A 17,983-nucleotide genomic window follows, 5' to 3' on the forward strand; every position below is an offset into this window, starting at 1 on the left:
TTAATTTCCATTTTGAAAAATCAAAAGGAGGGGAAAAGGAGAACCCCACACGTTTTATTTCAAGTTTCACCTTGAGCTCTGCAGTTTCTCAAGTGTCTCCTCACCTTTCTCCCAAGGCTCACTCCAACCATTCAGCCTAGACAGCATCCTTCTTTTATTGTGGATGGGCTAAAGCTAATAGTGTGATGATCACACACTAGTTGCATCTGGCTTGCACCATCAAGTCCTCCTTCCCTGTTGCGTTGCAAAGAATGTACGTACATTACCTGGATTGGTGAGATGGGTGTGAACTTTGGGTAGCCCTTAATAAAGTTTACCCAGTGTGCTCCCTCTTGCTTCTCTGCCTCTGGAATTCTGTTCACTCAAAGTGAAAGGGATCAGAGGAAAGACGATAAGGTGCTCATACCTTGAGCTGACTCCTTCGAGTCCATTGTGCTGCTTTAAATTCCATGGTTTCCAATGGGACCTCAGCAACCATAGCCACAAACTCATTCATAGGCTGTGAAATTGCCCCTCCTTTTAATGGGAGGAAATGGAGCTACCGCATATGCAAACTCGACCCATTTTGTGGAATGGGAAAAGGAAGTTCATTCCCAAGTTGCCTTGATGACGTAGGGACATGTCTCTCTGTTCCAGTGCTGTGCGCAGCCTTGTGGCCCTGCCTGGGAAGAGCCTGTGTGCGTGCACACACAAACACCCAAGCTTGTTGGCTTGGCAACTGGCCCATACTTGTGCTTCCCACCTTCTGGTAAGAGCACGTATTGCTGCCCAATGAGGGGACACTTGCCTAGCCTCCAAGGCTTGTGCTGTGGCCTTCTAGCACAGAGAAATAATAATAATAATAATAATAATAATAATAATAATAATAATAATAATAATAATAATAATAATAACAACAACAACAACAACAGGTATTTATATACCGCCTTTCTTGGTCTTTATTCAAGACTTTATTCAAGGCGGTTTACATAGGCAGGCTTATTTAAATCCCCGTAGGGATTTTTACAAATGAAAGAAGGTTCTTTCTTTCAAGAACCACTACATTCAGGTGTTTCATTCCGATCTGGCTTCACATTCTGGCCTCCATCCTCCCACGCTCAGAGCAGATGGAATCGCTCGGCTTCAGCTTGTCAGCTGCTTCAAGGTCACACGGTGCTGGTGGCCTCGAACTGGCGACCTTGTGGATGTTATGTTCAGGCAGACGGAGGCTCTACCCTCTAGACCAGACCTCCTGCCCACCCCACACTAGAAACTAGGAGGACAGACCTCCTGCCCACCACTAGAAATGCGCACCCCACACTAGAGCCAAATAATAGATCATTGTGGCTGAAGACTGCCACAGAAGAAATGCAAAAAAGGGTATTCTAACTTTTAGGGAGAAGAATTTCACACCCAATAGCCCTCTTCCATTTGTAGCACCTGTTCTTGTGGGTGATACTTTAGTCCAGCACTTTTTCATTAAATCTTCTGCCAACCCCCCCCCCCCCCCAGGCCAGTTCACACATGTATATTCATTACTTGACTGTATCATCAAAAGCTGACTTGCATCTATCAAGATAAAACAAGAAGATATGAAGAGGAGGAAGATACAAAGCCCAACCAGGGCACTTTGTCAAGGGCCTCCCGAAACCTGGAATGAGTTCTGACTCAGGTCCACCTCCAGAGGGTGGTGAGGTGAGGCACTTTGCATGGCATGCTCCAGAAGATCAAATGCTACTTGATAAAATAGTTTGTGCACCCTGCTTCTAAGGGGCTCAGTTCATTGAGGATGTCCTGGCCACTAAATCCTGATCCTGAAACTTACGTTATCTCATGATCCTTACAGCAACCCTGTAAATTAGGATCAAGGGTGGCCTAAAACCTCCTTGTGCCTGAGGAGGCATGCTAAATGCTGCTGCCTGAAGCAACCGTCTCAATCAGCCCCAGGGAGTGGCCATCATTGAGCAGGACAGTTTTATTCTCTCCACATTTGAATGAGAAAGTGAGGCCGAGAATATCATGGCATATTAATGATTTTTTAAAAAGGTCAATTCATACAAAACTAATGTTGCTCAGCAGGCTCCACATGTTCAAAGATATGTGTGCTCATGGAGCATGCATGTCTTTTGAGACACATGGGGCTAACTGGGCGATAGAAATATCATCTGAACTGGCTCCGTGTCTGCCTGTGTCTGAGCTATGACTTCCCCACCGTCGTCCCTTTACATCCTAAGCCATTCTGTTCCACCAGTTCTCTTGCTCAAACTAAGTACTGTGAGTCTTCCAATATAAAAATTCACAAGCTGTGAAACATTTGGCAATCTGCCTACCAACCCTACCTTGTTTGTCAAGCTGGAAGGCCATGAATATCAGGTGTCTGGCACCCGATCACATTACGGTGTGCAAAAGATGTAAGGCTGGAGCACAGCCCGTGATGTTATGAGAACATCACCTGCAAGATGTGACATGCAAGCATTACTTCACCATCCTTACTGATGGCTCTTGCTTCCCTAGGGAGAAATTGTGCTGATTTGAGGACGGGTGCAATTCCTATTTTTAAAATATGTGGGAAAACTGGGAGATGGCTGGACCGCCAACAGCCCTCTTGGCTACCACGTGAACAGCTTATGGACATTAGGGTATCAACCATAATAGAACTGACCCATCTATGATTTGGCAGTAGACCACCCTTAGCTCTGAGATGGGGTGTTGGGGGGGGTTGGATAGCACCTCAGTATTTAGGAACAGCAAGTCATCTTTGAGCCCCTGAAAGAAAAAATTGGGAACTGCAGTGACTATGGAGTTGAGAACTCCAGTGATTATGGAGTTGAGATTGTCTTCCCAGTTGGCTAACAAACAGAGCAACCAGCAAGGACAATAATACACCAGTGCCAGGGAATCGCTGGCAGAAAAAACGTTTAAGGGCAAAATGAACAACACACAAGAAGAGTCTCTCGATCTTTTTGTTTTAACCCCCACTACCACCACATGAAAATGAACTTTTCCTGGGCATTGGAGAATTGAGCAGAGGCATTGGTCAGAAGACAAAGGGGATATGGAGTTGTTTTCTTTGGACAAAATTAGAAATGGGGGTGAAACTCTAAAAAAAAAAAAGTAGATGTCGGCCCACAGCTGTTGGGAGAAGTCATTGGCCCACAGCCAATTCAAAGCCATGAATTGGACAGTGGTGGTGAAAATGGGTAAAATGAGGGAATATTCCCCCCCCCTTTTGTGGTTCACTCCAAATTCAAGCTGAACACTCTCAGCTGAGAACTTTTGATACAGCTGCATAAAGCACCAGGGCTGTGTGTGGGCTTTGAGGGAGAAATCTTTGTAATTGCTAGATATGCCTGCGTAACTATCTGCTTGGCGTGATGGCTTTGCTTTTATTGCTTTCCTTTAAACGCCCGCCAAAAGAACCCAAAAGGCAGCAAGTAAAAAAAGAATGAGAAAGCCCTTGGAAAGCTTCTGCCTAGACTGTAAGCCTTCACTCCCCAGCCAATTTCATTCCCATGGCTCTCAGCAGAAGAGCTGCTTTTGTTGCCAAGTTGCAGGCCAAAGCTTAATAAGGTAAGTGTAAAGGTCCAAACAGATCACTTTAACCATTACTTTCTGTGGTTTCCCTATTTTGAGCATGAGGAGGGTGCAGTTACAGTTCACTAACTGCCTGTATGTAAAGTATAATGTCATTGTATATTTGGTTATAATGCCACATATCCAAAGGGATATTTGGAGATGAGAAATATTTTGCAGCGCATTAAAAACTTGTGGGTTCTTTTCCCACTGCTGTTGAAACAGCTTCAAATCATGTCTTCCCACCTAGTTGGTGTTTACAAAGCACATACTTGGTGCTTGCAATTTGTAGCCTGTCACCCCTTCCCTAACAGTAGTGTACCAAGGGCAAGGCAGTGGGTGCAGTCTGTCCTGGGTATCAAATCTGCCCGGGGTGTCAAGTGTGCCACTGAATGACTGGCAGACTTTGCCCCCACAGGAGGGATCTTGAGGTAGAGGCCAGGTCTAACCATGGCTGTGAGTGACCCCCCCCTCCACTGCTTACGAAGGTGACTGCATGCCACCTCCCTGCCCTGCCCTCTTTTGTTGCGGTGAGCCAGGGATGCTAGGTTCCCAGAATTCCTTGGACCTGTTCATTTCAAACAAAAGAGGGGCGGCCCAAGGAAGCTGTAAGCAGCACTCTTTGTAAGTAAAGAGAAGCGTGATGGAAGCATGCCCAGTCATTTGCCCACGTGCCCTCCATAGGAAGGGTGAGCGTGGGTGCGTATGAGCAGAGGTGGCAGTAGGTGATGAATTCGGGTGGTGCACAGACACATGCTGCCCCTGTACTGGAGGTGTCAGGGACTGAATAAGGAGCTGTCCTTTTTCCACATGCAAAGTTTGTGCTGTCCCACTACTCCTTGAGAGACCGTTCTTTAACCAGAATGCTATTCTAATCTGCTTGTGTTCATCTGTTAGGTTTTCTAACCAGGCTGTGTGCCTTACCTCACAGTTCATGTCCATTTAGTTCTGAATGGCAGCTATTAGTGGCCTGCACAACCACTAGAGGTCACACGTCCACAGCTATCAGTCTCTTGAATCTCACAGGTGTTTAGATATTCATCTAAAACTTCAGGCAGCTCCTAATAAAAAGGCTGCAACTCTGTGATCCAGTGCCAAAGGAAAATAACAAACAACAATCTGACATTTCCTTTGCAAGCCCTGACAACCAGGGAATACTTTGCTCCCAGGTCAAGTTGTGCAGGATCTAACTCCATAACTCTGGATCTAACTGGTCAGTGATACCACAAAAATGCTATTCTTTTGTTTAGACTTACAGCTCACTTTTCTTCCTAGGAGCTCAGGGCAGTGTGGGGATTATCACAGCAGTCTTTGAGGTAAATCAGGTTAGGAAACAGCGGCTTATGCAGGGCCACCCAGTGGGTTTGAGAAATTGCTGAGAAATGAAGATGAGCAGATTTTCACTGCTATCTTGTTTTAGGGCCCAGTCCTACCCAACTCTTCCTGTGTGGATGCAGCTGTGCCAACAAGGCATGTACTGCATCTTGTGGTGGAGGGGCAGCCACAGAGTCCTCCTCAAGGTAAGGGAATGTTTGTTCCCTTACATCAGGGTTGCATTGCAGCTGCATTGACATTAGAGATTTGAATAGGATTGGGCCTTAGTGCTTTTCTGGTTCACATTTGCCCGCTTGAATTCCCTCTAAGAGAATATCTAAAATTAATTCTGGAACAAGAGAATGCACAGTTTATCACAACTGTCAATTTCTTCAGATACTTGCTGTCTTCTGCATTACCAGTGTGTAGATGGGCACTGATGAAACACTGCAAAAAGCAATCTTGATGTGATTGTACATATGATCGCAACATATGCTCATTGGTAGAACACCCCACCAAAAGAATTTTGACACAAACATACATACAATTGCATCAGGATTGCTTCTTTGAAGTGTTTCATCAGTGCCCACAAATGCACCTTAGTATCAGTAAAATGTCAGAGAAAATGAACCTTGATTTTTACATACAAATAAGACCGCTTTCCCCCCCCCCCCCCGAATGATAACACAGGCCAACACGCATTTTGCTTCCTTAAACATTACACCCTGGGTATATTTGGGGTCCTGATTCCAAAAATGGCATCCGTTTTGCCCTATCATGTCTAGTTTTTGAGATATAGTATAGCCTCTTTAGTGAATGGTTCAAGCAGCTTCCTAATGAGGAAGCCTATACCATGGTTTCCTCATGAGGAAACTGCTTGAACCATTCACTAAAGAGGTTATACTATATCTCCAAAACTAGATGTGATAGGGAAAAATGGATGCCATTATTTGAATCAGCACCGTAAATTCATATCAAACCACCATAAAGTTTGGGAAAAACTTTTCTGACCTGCAATTTTGTAGGCCTGTGTAATTAGTTTTGGCATTCATGAATTTATCTAATCTTCTAAAATCTAAGGTAATGATCCCCTTACCCCAGGGCTTTTCAAACTGGGGCTTTGCGACGCCCCAGCCTATGGGCCCTGGCCTCTGCCCCCTTAAGGGGTGGGGGCAGCCTGGAGGCATGGAGGAGGCAGTGGCACTTACCCAAGTCTCTTGCAGCCTCCCCAGGGTGCAGGGAGCCCGGTGCGAACCTTTGGCAGGGCTCCCCGCAGCAGTGAAAGTGAAAGCGGAGCGATCCTGGGCATGGCAATGCTGCCTCCCCCTGCCCCCGCAAGCACTTACAGTGGCTCAAACTCTCCATGAGAGTTTGAAAACCACTGCCTTACCCCAAAGAGACCTCCAGCAGTCAAAAATCCCCCATGTGATGCTGTGAGCCACATGTGAGGTTGAAATGTGCTGTTAGTCATGCTTTTTACACCCTCCCCCCCCCCCAGTGAAAGGTCTTTAGAATGTTTTGTCCTTTCTTTGCAAAGAAGATGCTCCAACCACCTTCTTGTCTGGTGGGAAAGCAAGAATGGGGAGGGAAGGAGTCTTGCAAGCCATTTTCGTTTTGCTCAGCACAGCCAGTTTATTAGAAATGGAGACCTCCAAAACAAGAAGGAAAATCAAATGCAAGCAGAAACTTATTATACAGAAGGAGTTTGGCATATCATATGAACAGTCAGCTGCAGGTAGGATTGGACACTTAAATTAGCTCATGAAACTTCCTATAAGGGATGAATAGAAATCATTCTTCCATGTTAATGCCAGTTCAAATACTTTGAAAATAATGGGCAACTTTTCAGCCTCACTGGAGTGGAGCATTTTGATGCATGCAGCTTATTCCACTGGCGTGGCTAGAGGGAGGGGCGGTGCACTAAGTTTTGCAGAGAGCCTCCCTGCAGCGTGCAAGCGGCTCCTTCCCCTCCCCTCGGGAGCCATTCACCTCAGTTTCCCCCCCCCCGGCCACATGGCTTCAAAGGGGAGGGGAGGAACCGCTTGCATGCTGCAGGGAGACTCCCTGCAAAACTTAGTGCACCGCCCCCCCTCTAGCGATGCCACTGGCTTATTCACAAGTCTTGGATCAAAGTCTCAAACTCCTGGATCAAATGCGGGCCTGGTATTATTATCTTGGCATATAAGAATGCAGAACATCAATCTGGAAACAATCAGTCCTTGGTGGGGGCTAATGAGACATTGGCCCAAATCCTAACCCACTTTCTAGCACAGGCATAGCAGTGTCCATGGGACATGCGTTGCATCCTGCAGTGGTGTGTCACTCACAGAGGCCTCCTCAAAGCAAGGGAATGTTTGTTCCCTTCCCTCGGAGCTGCATTGCCCTTAGGTCAGTGCTGGAAAGTGGATTAGGATTGCACCCATTGTTGTCTAACAGTAGCAGTGGTTGGGAAGATCAAAGTACTTCCGATATCCCTGGGCAGTGCAGCTGAAGATGGTGGAGCTAAGCCAATCTACTGCAATGTTTGAGAACACATGGACTACAACAATTGCCTTGCAAAATGGGGATTTCATAGGCTGTGGCAGTTGCGATTCTGGCCCTCATGCCACCCATGGCCAGGACCACAAAGTGCCGCCCCCCATGGTGTCCCATCCTCCCAGCGGGTGCAGCTGGAGTCCTTTAGCCATAAACCAGAAGTTTTTCGGCCTTCTGAAGGCCTCAGAAGGCCCTCTGGAAGCTCAAAAAACCTTCTGGGGGCTGGGGAGGCAGCAGGAGGCCTCCCCAACGCTCCTGTGTACTATAGAGAAATGTATGCTGGGGTCTGTAAATTTAGAATGTAGGACAAATTGCAGATTGGCAGAAGGGAGTCAGTGCAATTTTCAAAGGGACAGGCATACTTTCCTTGCACTCTGCAGAGCCAGCATTCTTTGGACATGCCTACATTCTTCGCCCACAATGAGCTGCGGGTGTTACAAATTTGACATTAGAACCCCTCCCACTCTCACAACTAAAACCCCGTGGAGGGGGGCACAGGTCCCCACACGGTGGGCAAGGGTTGATGCAGGGAGCACAACCCATGGCATCCTTACAAGGAGGCACAGCATCTGTACACACATCTCTAGCTGGGCCACATGTTGTTACTCGAGTGCCACACGTTGTCACAATCCTTCCACCGGGCCCACACACCACACGGGGCCCACATGGAGGGCGAGGGTCAGCGTCGCACACAATGGCACCTTGGCTTCTTCGCACAGCTGTTGTGGGTTGGGAAAGCAACATGTCAGTTATGTCACAGTTGACTTCAAACTAGATTCTGAGCATAGTCCACCTGACCCATTTTGATCTTCTTTCAATGCACCTATTTCCCTGTTCTCAAGGTTCAAAGCAGGTATCAATGAATCTTATTAGAATCTGGAAGCGAATGCAGATATCCTTGCAGCTCCATAAATCCCTTCATACTAACCTTGCCTTCCCCTCAGCTCTTTGTGTCTTTTGATTTGTATATATACAGTGTAATGGTTTGTATTCTATCTTGGTCCAGCCAGTAAGAACTAGGGATGTGAAGAACCCCCACTGAGAAATTTAATCTGTCTTCCAGAAACTTATTTTGCTTCCTTTAAAAGATCTCAGATGTTTCTCCTTGAGAGGAAACTAGTTCAAATGTTTTTTTTTCTCCCCTACTAATTTTGGTGCTAATCCAAGTAAGAACAATTTTTTAACATTGGCTCCAGCCCAAAGGATTATATACAGGTTTTTCTGAGGGTTACTCTATCATTATAAAACAGGAGTGTGAATGAGTTGTGCTTCCCATTTCTGTTGGGCCAGGTAACTTTCAAAAACAAAACTCCATGGGGATGTTGTGCAGGTTAGTTTCTGAAATCTGCTCATATTTATCAACAGCACCATTTACTTTTTTTAAAATATTACAGCAGGTGCTTGAAAACAGGACATATTCACTATTGTTTGAAATTTCATCAAGACCAGGTGTCATACAAAAAGATTCCACAGAAAGAGGCCCTGCGGAGCTCTGCGTATTACTCTTTAAACCTTTATGGCTTCCAGAAGTATTTTCAGGATTCACTTGGGAACTTCTTTAAAAAGGAAATTGGCCACTTGTGCATAAATATATTAGCCCCTCCTACGCACACATTCCTTTATATAAAGTGTGTGTTCCACATCTTCAAAGTGCTTATTGGAGTTTACCAGGCGTCATTCCGGGCATCTTCTCTGAAGGAATCTTAAAAATCAAATTGTGTCTCTGCACCTCTAGAAAATGCATTCGGTGGTGTAGTGTGCTTTATGGAGGTCACAAAGTGTGACCTGCCATTTTGCGCAGTCTGGCTGCCAGCCACAAGTGGTAACAATATCTCACACCATAGTATAATACGAATACTAATAATACAAATACTAATAAACAACTGGGGCCAAGGAAGATTATCCTCAATGCACAGTACTTACAGATGTTCACAGCACATTCTCCTTCACCCAACCTAAAAGGAAAGACATTGAAAACAGTTTACTAAAGGAATGTGCTATGAAATCATCATTAACGTCGTGTGGCTTCTGGGTAGGGCTGGCCCAGCGACCCACCAAAACTCGGGCCACGACTCACAGCTTGAGAACCGCTGGTTTAGAACATTTCCAAGGCTCAAATAAAGTATTTGCTATGATTTGATTCCTCTTCCACTGATGCTTACATTAGAAGAAATGCAGAAACTGTGACCCACCAATCCAAACACAGCCCCCTAACTATGTGTTGTGGGTTGTTAGGTGCTCAATCAGTCTTCTATCTCGGTAGTCCCTGCCAGACAGCAAAACCCAATTTATCAAGCTTTGAGTGAGTGTGTAAAGCTGGTGCATTACAACTTATACAGCCCAGCTTGAGAGTTTACTGATACTGCCAGTCAGTGCTAGCCAACCTCCCATACAGTGCTCACCTGCATTCCTCTCCTTCCAAAAGCTTCCTGTAGGTGGCGATCTCAATATCTAGAGCCAGCTTAACATTCAACAGCTCCTGGTACTCTCGTAGTTGGCAGGCCATATCCTGCTTGGCTTTGTGCAGGGCATCCTGTAGCTCAGTCAGTTTGCATCTGGCATCTTTCACCGCTATTGCACCCCGGTCCTCGGCAGTAGCCAACTCTTCTTCCAGTTTGCAACGCTACAAAGCATAACATAGTGTCTTAATATCACATGCACTGAGTTTTATTGTCCTGAACTATGAATTGTCTACCCTACTGTATCACATAATGGTTAGGATTGGGCTACTAGTCATAGTTCTGTGGTTTCTTCTCACCTGGGCTTTTGCATTTGAAACTTCTGCCTCCAGCCTATGGACCACTCTAGTTAGCTCACCAAGTTCTTCCTTGACGCTACGCAGGTTGTCACAGTGTTTGGCAGCAGTTGTTTTCAATTCCTGGTACTAAGGGAAAAAGGAAGATAAGATTGCTGCAACAGCTCACTTGTATGCTATAGCTGTCCCCTGCAACCTCCAATGGTGAGAGTTACAAAGAAGACAAAAAGGCACATCCGAAACACACTGGAGGGAAGGCAATGGCAGTAGTGTAACAAGGGTTTGTGTCACCCTGTGTGGGAGGCCAGTGCGTCATTCCCATGATGGACCTCCTCCAATGCAGTGGGCAGGGCACTGCCCCAGGTAGTGGGCATGGTGTTGCACCATTGGCCCAACGCTGGTGGGTTTTTTGCTATAACTTTTCATAGAATAGAGGTATTTCAGTGTGGTTTATTTCACTGCATTCTACATGAAATTCTTCATCAAATGATATATAACGTGATGGTATTATTGAAAATACCAAGATTTTTAAAAATTTGGGGCAATAGTGGTGTCACCCCCCCTCCCCCCGTGCACGTCACCTGGTGCGGCCCCCACCCCTTAGCAACGCCACAGGGCTATGGCAAAAAATAAATCAGGAAAGCAGCTCCAGCAAAGGGAGAGTAGGCAGGTATACAGCACCTTTTTAACCTCCTTTGAAATCCATGCTAGATATCTCAGCTTTGGGAATTACCTGACACTGGCACCAAGATTCAGCCTCAGCCCGGCTCCTAGAGGCAATGTCTTCATACCGACGTCGGAATTCTTCAATGACACAGTCCATATTCAGGCCTCGGCTGTTGTCCATCTGCACCGTGACGCAAGTGTCTGAAATGCAAGACTGCAGCTCATGGATTTCCTGCAGGAGGCATACGACAGAGTTAGTCTCTTGTTAAAAAAACAAAAATGTTTTTCCCCCGCTTGCATCGCTGAACTAATTCCTGAGTGGGTTCTCTAGCTCCCTAAGGAAACAGAAGAATCTGTATCAATGTATGTGAATTTTTCTGATTTCTCCAGTCAATATGGGGCTGTCTTTGACAGATTGTCTAGAACAGGAATTTTCAGTCTTTTTCAGCTCTTGGCACACTGACAAGGTACTAAAATTGTCAAGGCACACCATCAGTTTTTGGACAATTGACAAGGCGCACCATGTTGGTGGGGGGTTTACATCACCCAACACCTCTACATATAAGTGATCCTCTCCCAAACTCCCTACAGACCGACAGACCATTCGCGGCACACCAGTGTGCCACGGCACAGTGGTTGAAAATGGCTGGTCTAGAAGCTTCAGATGCCCAATTTAGCTTCTGGATAACTTTCCAGAAGGATGTAGTAGCTTGTCTCCTGGTAAGAGTTGTTGGTAGCATATTATATTAGCTGTCCCTCACCCAACTAGCAATCTGTTGTGCTATGGGCACAATTTGAATGCTGGGTTGTGACCTGAAAAGCCCTTAATGGTTTGATCACATCTTAACTTACAATTCCGTCTTCTTCTCATTACCCCATCATTGTGTCCCATCAGTTAATCTATCATGCATCGATCACATATCATCCCTCCCTCCCTCCCTCCCATGGGCTCAGGGTGATAAGTATGCGGTCAGCCTATGAACCCCTAAGATCAGCTGCTGCCTCAATCATTTGTACCCACAGTTGTAGTTATCCAGTGTTGCTTCCAAACAATCAGGGGTTCCATGCAGTTGTCAAAATATTTGAATTGGCTTCATTTGGAGGGACTGTGGACCTGTTACTAAAGGCAGTGCTGCATCTGTCTGCCTGTTGGTCACATTAGCACAGGCACTTCCCAATCCGTTACACAGCCAACTCAAATGTTTCTTCAATCACAGGAAAGTCACCTGGGGAAGTCCAATAATTTTAGCTTCTTTCTACTTGTAATATCAGTGATGTCCTTGTCCTCTCTGATTCTAATCCTGTTTTCCTTCTCAGCTTTAAAATAGGTTGCCTTCAAAAATTTCTTTACCATTGGGGGTTATAGCCTACAGCAGGGGTGAGCAAACTTTCCACTTTAGGAATCCTGGACCTTTAGTAGTAGTAACTTTATTGTCATTGTGCTACGGCACAACGAAATTTATGCACCTTTGAGATACAAGCATAAATATATACTACAATTCCAACAATCACACTCTACTCACTCACCCACGCATTCTATACAACATGCATCATAATATAAAAACAGACCATAATGCCCAGGAGCATGGTAACAACTATATCACCTTATTCAGTGTAATTATGGCTGTGGGATTAAAAACTGTTCAGGAATCGTGTAGGAACCTGTTAACAATTGTGTAGGAGAGAGAATTTCAGCAGGTGCAGCTTGTCGTCTGTGAGACTGAAAGTTTGCCCATCCCTGGTCTACAGAGAGAGAGAGAGAGAGAGAGAGAGAGAGAGAGAGAGAGAGAGAGAGAGAGAGCTCAACTTACCTCCTCAAAAGTAGCTCTGTAAAAGCTGATATCTTGCATCAAGGCCTCTACTTTGGCTTCCTTTTCTGACTTGTCCATGAAAACACAATCCACGTCCTAGAGAAGCATGCAATTGACATGGGGAGATGCTGACAACTTTCATTATAGGAAAGAACATTGCTCAAGAACAATTACTATTCAAGGTTCTGGGAGAGGAAGAAATCAGAGTCAAAGACCGCACACCTCTAGAAAAAAGAGAGTAATTTCTTGGAAATGTCATCACTTGCCTTTTTAAGTGTCACATATTCATTTTCAGCACATGATCTGCGGTGGGACTCTTCTTCAAATCTGGGAAGGGAAGTGATAACCGTTTTTCTTCACGTTTGAACCAATGGACATTACTTCAAGCACTCCTTAGAGAACCACCTCCTCAGGGTGGTCCTTAGGGCAGTTTGACCTTTCTGGGCCCTGTGCCTGGAGGGGGCCCGCACTGGGACGGTGAACAGAGTGCCTAGAGCCTCAGGTGGCACCTCTCTCTGTAGCTCAAGCTCCAGCATGGAATATTTCGTGCCGAAGTGGCACTAGCAGAGTATTGCTGCTACAAGGCCCACCCATTGTTAGATTGCTCCCACCTGCCCATCGGTCCATCTAGTTTGACATCACCCCCTCTCCTGGAAGCAGTTAGTGGTGACGTCACTGCTGGGTGCCTCGCTGCTGCCACTCATCCTGGTGTGGAGGGGGGCATGGGGGAGGGGGGACCATGGAAATGTTTTGCATTGGGTCCCACAGCTCCTAAGGCTGGCCTTGCACTTCCTTTTCCTCCCACTTCTGCATCTGTTAACACATTTGTATTATCAGTCTTGGAACTCGAAGGCATACAATGTATTAAATAATGCATCTTCTTTCCCCAAGTTAGGATAACACCCTTTGCATCTCCTTTTTTTTAGTGTCTTTGTTGTGTTAACAGACACTCCCTGCTAGATACTATCTGGCTGCACAGGCTACGGGAGACCGATTGCCTCTTCTTTGCATTAAGAGCCTCTTTGCTGTGTAAACAGACACTCTTTTACCATGGCCATGGGAGACCTGACTGGCTCATTAAGAGCCTCTATGTGGTGATTTGACCACCGTTGTATATGTGGTCAGTCATTAAGTGGACGGTTGTTAAGTGACGCATGCTGATAGATAGATAGATTGATTGATTTTCAACAAAAAGCAGTTCACAAAGTGGTTCAGATAGCATGCAAGTTATTTATTTTGCTGTGAACCCACTTTGTGAATTACTTTTTTTGTTGAAAAGTCGTATATAAATATTTTTTTAAAAATAATAATAATTCAGGATGCATCCTATATTGAGTCAAGCCAAATGCCCATGTCACCCAGTTCCATCAACCCTGGCTGTCAACCGTATTGCTGAATGTATCAAGTAGAGCAGTGGTTCTCAAACTTTTAGCACCAGGACCCATTTTTTAGAATGAGAATTTGTCAGGACCCACCAGAAGTGATGTCATGACTGGAAGTGACATCATCAAGCTGGAAAATTTTAAACAATGCTCAGCTCCAATCCTACTTGCATCTATCCAGGAGTAAATCCCATTTACCATCATTGTCAAAAGCATATACATAGTAGCCCGTGAAAAGTACAGATGTGTAACATTTCCCCAAATGCAGTCACATATCATGGTAGCACCAATTCTAATATATTAAAAGTAGAATATTGGCACAAATGGGGACCCACCTGATAATGGCTCGTGACCCACCTGGTGGGTCCTGACCCACAGTTTGAGAAACGCTGAAGTAGAGGCTTTTTCAAACTAATCTATACTTAGCCTTTCAGTGAAGTAGGTTTGACTTGAACTTGACATCCCATGCATGCAAGACAACCATGCATGCACTCTTCCACAGATCTGTGGTTCTTTCCTCTTAAAGAGACACTGTCCTATAGTTCCCAGACCTCTCACAGTGGATATGCTCCACACAGCTCGGAAAGCAGAACAATACTTCTTAATTGCTGTGCTTCACAGAAGTGTTGCTCTTTCTTGCATACCCACAATATATGCCAGAGTGGGCTTGGAAGAAATAGTTGGCATGGGTGCTGGATTGATCTGGCCTAAAAGCCTTGCATTTTGGCTTTCCAGTGGCTTCACAGGCAGCCTCCCTGATTTTCAGTCCCAGGCAGGTAGTGAAAAGAGGGATTTCATCAAGTCTCTGGTGTTTGTCTTTGGTTTGGTGGGTCAAGTCGTGCAGGCCTGGGCTGCACAACTTGACCCACCAGAAGTTTTTCCGTTTGCAGGCCATGATCATGCTCACCTTTTCTTGTTGCACTCCAAAGTGTCTCTCCAGTTTTTCATTTCTGCCTGCAGCTGCGCTTTCTCACTTTCCAGGCAGTCGAGCTGTTTTTTCAAGTTAGCAATATAGTCATGAAACATGGGCTCCATGTTACTTTTGCAGCATTTTCTCTCTCGCAGAAAGTCCCACTTGGTCTTCAGCATCAGATTGTGCTGCTCCAAGAATCGGACCTGGAACCCAACAGAGACACCACCCAGGAAGGTGATTAACTTCAAGGGTGAATGATCTTGAAACAGATTCCCATATCCAAAGAAAATGGAAGACGCTGGCAACAAGACCCAGATGCACATTTAAAAAGTGGATTTAAAAAGTGAGCATGGATTTAAAAAGTGAGCATGTACCAACTTGGGGACTTGTATATTTGTTATATCCTCAAAACCAGAAATCCATCCCAACATCCAGGACTTTTGCCAAGTTGTTGAGGGTGGTGGTGGTCCTAGAGTAAAGCTCTATTCTGTCCCCCCCCCCCAATAACACTGTCACTCACCTGCAATGGACAATGAGTGCCTAGTTGCTCATCCCTTAATTAGAGAGACTAGCTGTTGGATAGTAATGAAAGTTGCAAGCTGGCAAGTCCCTAGTTTAACTGCAAGCTTACCTCAGCCATGAACTCTTGGCGTGGGCTAAGGTGAGCCACTATTCTCTTAGGCTTGACTTCTCTACCCCAACTGCAATATTGAGGTGTTTGTAATAGCCTACCTTACAGTTCTGCTGGAAAGATTACCAAGATTATGTCTGTTAAGGGCAAACATAATCAGACCTACGTTTTATGAATTACCATGTGCAGTTTGAACTGTGGAAACCCTAGCTACTATGCTGTAGAAGTGCCATTTCAAGAGGGGGCAAAGGGATTTGAGGGGAGAGAGCAAGATTTACAGCAGAAGACCTGCTCTTGTATATGCTTTTGTTTCAAAAGGCCTGTATTCTAAATAGCAAGAAGCAGTGTGCTTTAAGAGCAATTGTTGTAGTTTTCTTTTTAATATCCCGTAATCACTGGAGACTCTCCTAAGAACAAAAGAAAAGCCCTGCTACATCACACACAAATGTCCATCGTATCCAATACTCTGCTTCCATCAGGAGACAGCTCTGAAACAGCCCTTTTGCATTTTTTGTCCCCAGTACCACAAAGGTATACTACCTCGGAATAGGGAGGCACCATTTAACTATCACTGCCATCCATGAATGGAGCGAATGCTTTTTTAAAAGCCATCTGAATTAGTGACCACCACCATATCACATGGCATCGAATTCACAATACACATGAGAGTGGCTTCTGGTTTCTGGCTTCCTTAAATGGCTTCCTTAATGGCTTCCTAATGACTTCCTTAAATGAACCTCTGTAGAAGGTTGCAGGATGATGTATTCTCAGCTCTCCCATGTGACTATTATAATGGGCTGTACCCAATATTAGGTCAACCTGGACCAAAAGAATTAAGCTTGAGCCAGTCTCCGGTCTGAGCACGTTCTCGCTCTGCCCTACTCACCTTGTCAATGAAGCAAGCAAACTTGCTGTTGAGGCACTGGAGTTCGTTCTTCTCTTGACATTTGGCCGCCTGGGCCGAGGCATCAATCCCCAGGTCAAGAGGTTGCAGCAGGGTCTCATTACAAGTTACAGGAGTGATGCATGGTGCGCAGGGATTGCAGATGCCAGAACGCCTGAAACCATAGCTGTATCCGGTGCTACAATAGCCATATCCAGTGCCAACACCCCGATAGCCATAGCCGCACCTCGGAGGCAGGCTACCAATGGCAGTTTGGGGGCCACAAGCGCTGGCACCCACCAGGCTCCTGCTGCTAAAGCAGCCTGCTCCTCCACAACCAATGACTTTAGTAGAGCAGGAAGTGCTGACCCGGGGCACACCCCCCATGGGTGGTAGCACAGCTGAACAAGAGCTGAAATTCCTAGGGCCACATGTAGGGTTTGAGTGGCAGGACATCGTTTTGCAAGAGAGCGAGAGCTGAAACAGAAGGAAGAGACACTGCAGAGCAGAAGAGGCAAAGATGTTGTGGCAAACTGTGGAGAAACCTGCCCCTTATATCTTTTTGGGGCAGCTGGGTTTGGCCGGTTGAAAAATGGAGGACCAAGCAACTTCCTGGGTTTTAATGAGCTTGGTATGTTTGGTGAACCAACTCCTTGTATGTTGTGCTCTGCTTCGCACAGAGTTCAGTGGCTGGAACTTTGAACGGTTTCAGGGATTTCGCAAAGTCACTATTTACCGCACCTACAATGCCCTATTAAAGGGCTTTTCCACCCTCCCTTTTTAATACGTGGAGGAAAGAAGGCTTGTAATTAACACACAGATATGTGGAAGTAGAATTTCCTTGTTGTGCCGGCAACTGGCTGTTTGACCTCCCCGTATCTCTGTTTATAGGTCTCTTAGCATAATGATATACCCTCTTTCTTCCCAGAAATGTCGGAACTCTTAATTATCAGATTTGAGGTCTCCAGATGAAAGGTGGCTTTGATGTAGCAAAATCTTGGCTGCATAAAATAATGGGATCTTTCACAAAATTGCTGCTGAGGAAAAATGGTGGGGTAAAAATATTAGGAGACGAATCCCGGACATGGAATTCACACATGTCAATTAAAATAGTGGCAGCCCATAGACCTCCAGTCAGTGTGGCCATGACCACCACTGCCCCCAGGCGTGGGAAGCTAATTTTGCCCTTTCTACAATGGTGGTCCTAATTGAGGCACATGACTGTTTTTCCCCAGAGTGAATCATAGCCTTCCACTTATGTGGGTAAAGGTGCATGCTCACAGACATGAGGAGGGGGGCTACACTGCCACTGGTGAAGTGGGATTAGCCTTTTCTCCAACTATACTGCTATTGCAGTCTGCTTCCTAGTCCCATAGAACTCAGTGATAGTCGCCTGTTTACATACGAGTCTACCCATGGACTTTGCTCAGCACCTTAGAACCTGGTCTGTAGTCCCTCTCCTCTTGAGGTTCAGCTGTGGATAGATGGGGGAAATGCATGACAGAGGCTTTTTGGTAGCAGGTTAGTAGCCCCAAAAATTT

The 17,983-nt window shown here is 45.6% G+C and overlaps 1 protein-coding gene across 1 annotated transcript; it reads right to left on the bottom strand.

Moving 5' to 3' along the window:
• Positions 1–9,799: 9,799 nt before the first annotated feature.
• Positions 9,800–16,898, bottom strand: LOC136641586 (keratin, type II cuticular Hb5-like). Its single transcript, XM_066617509.1, has 7 exons — positions 16,446–16,898; positions 14,923–15,131; positions 12,900–12,960; positions 12,634–12,729; positions 10,890–11,054; positions 10,160–10,285; positions 9,800–10,024 (listed from the first exon to the last, which is right to left on the bottom strand). Exons 1-7 carry the CDS (start codon positions 16,896–16,898, stop codon positions 9,800–9,802), a joined length of 1,335 nt encoding a protein of 444 aa, XP_066473606.1.
• Positions 16,899–17,983: the final 1,085 nt, after the last annotated feature.

Source organism: Tiliqua scincoides, chromosome 2, assembly GCF_035046505.1.
Source record: "Tiliqua scincoides isolate rTilSci1 chromosome 2, rTilSci1.hap2, whole genome shotgun sequence".
NCBI lineage: Eukaryota > Metazoa > Chordata > Lepidosauria > Squamata > Scincidae > Tiliqua > Tiliqua scincoides.

Excerpts from the sequence above, each read along its gene's own strand:
- LOC136641586 (XM_066617509.1), bottom strand. The coding sequence starts at position 16,898 with ATGTCCTGCCACTCAAACCCTACATGTGGCCCTAGGAATTTCAGCTCT. Across the intron at positions 15,132-16,445 it reads TTGCTTGCTTCATTGACAAG|GTCCGATTCTTGGAGCAGCA; the intron begins GTGAGTAGGGCA and ends GTTGGGTTCCAG. Across the intron at positions 12,730-12,899 it reads AATATGTGACACTTAAAAAG|GACGTGGATTGTGTTTTCAT; the intron begins GCAAGTGATGAC and ends ATGCTTCTCTAG.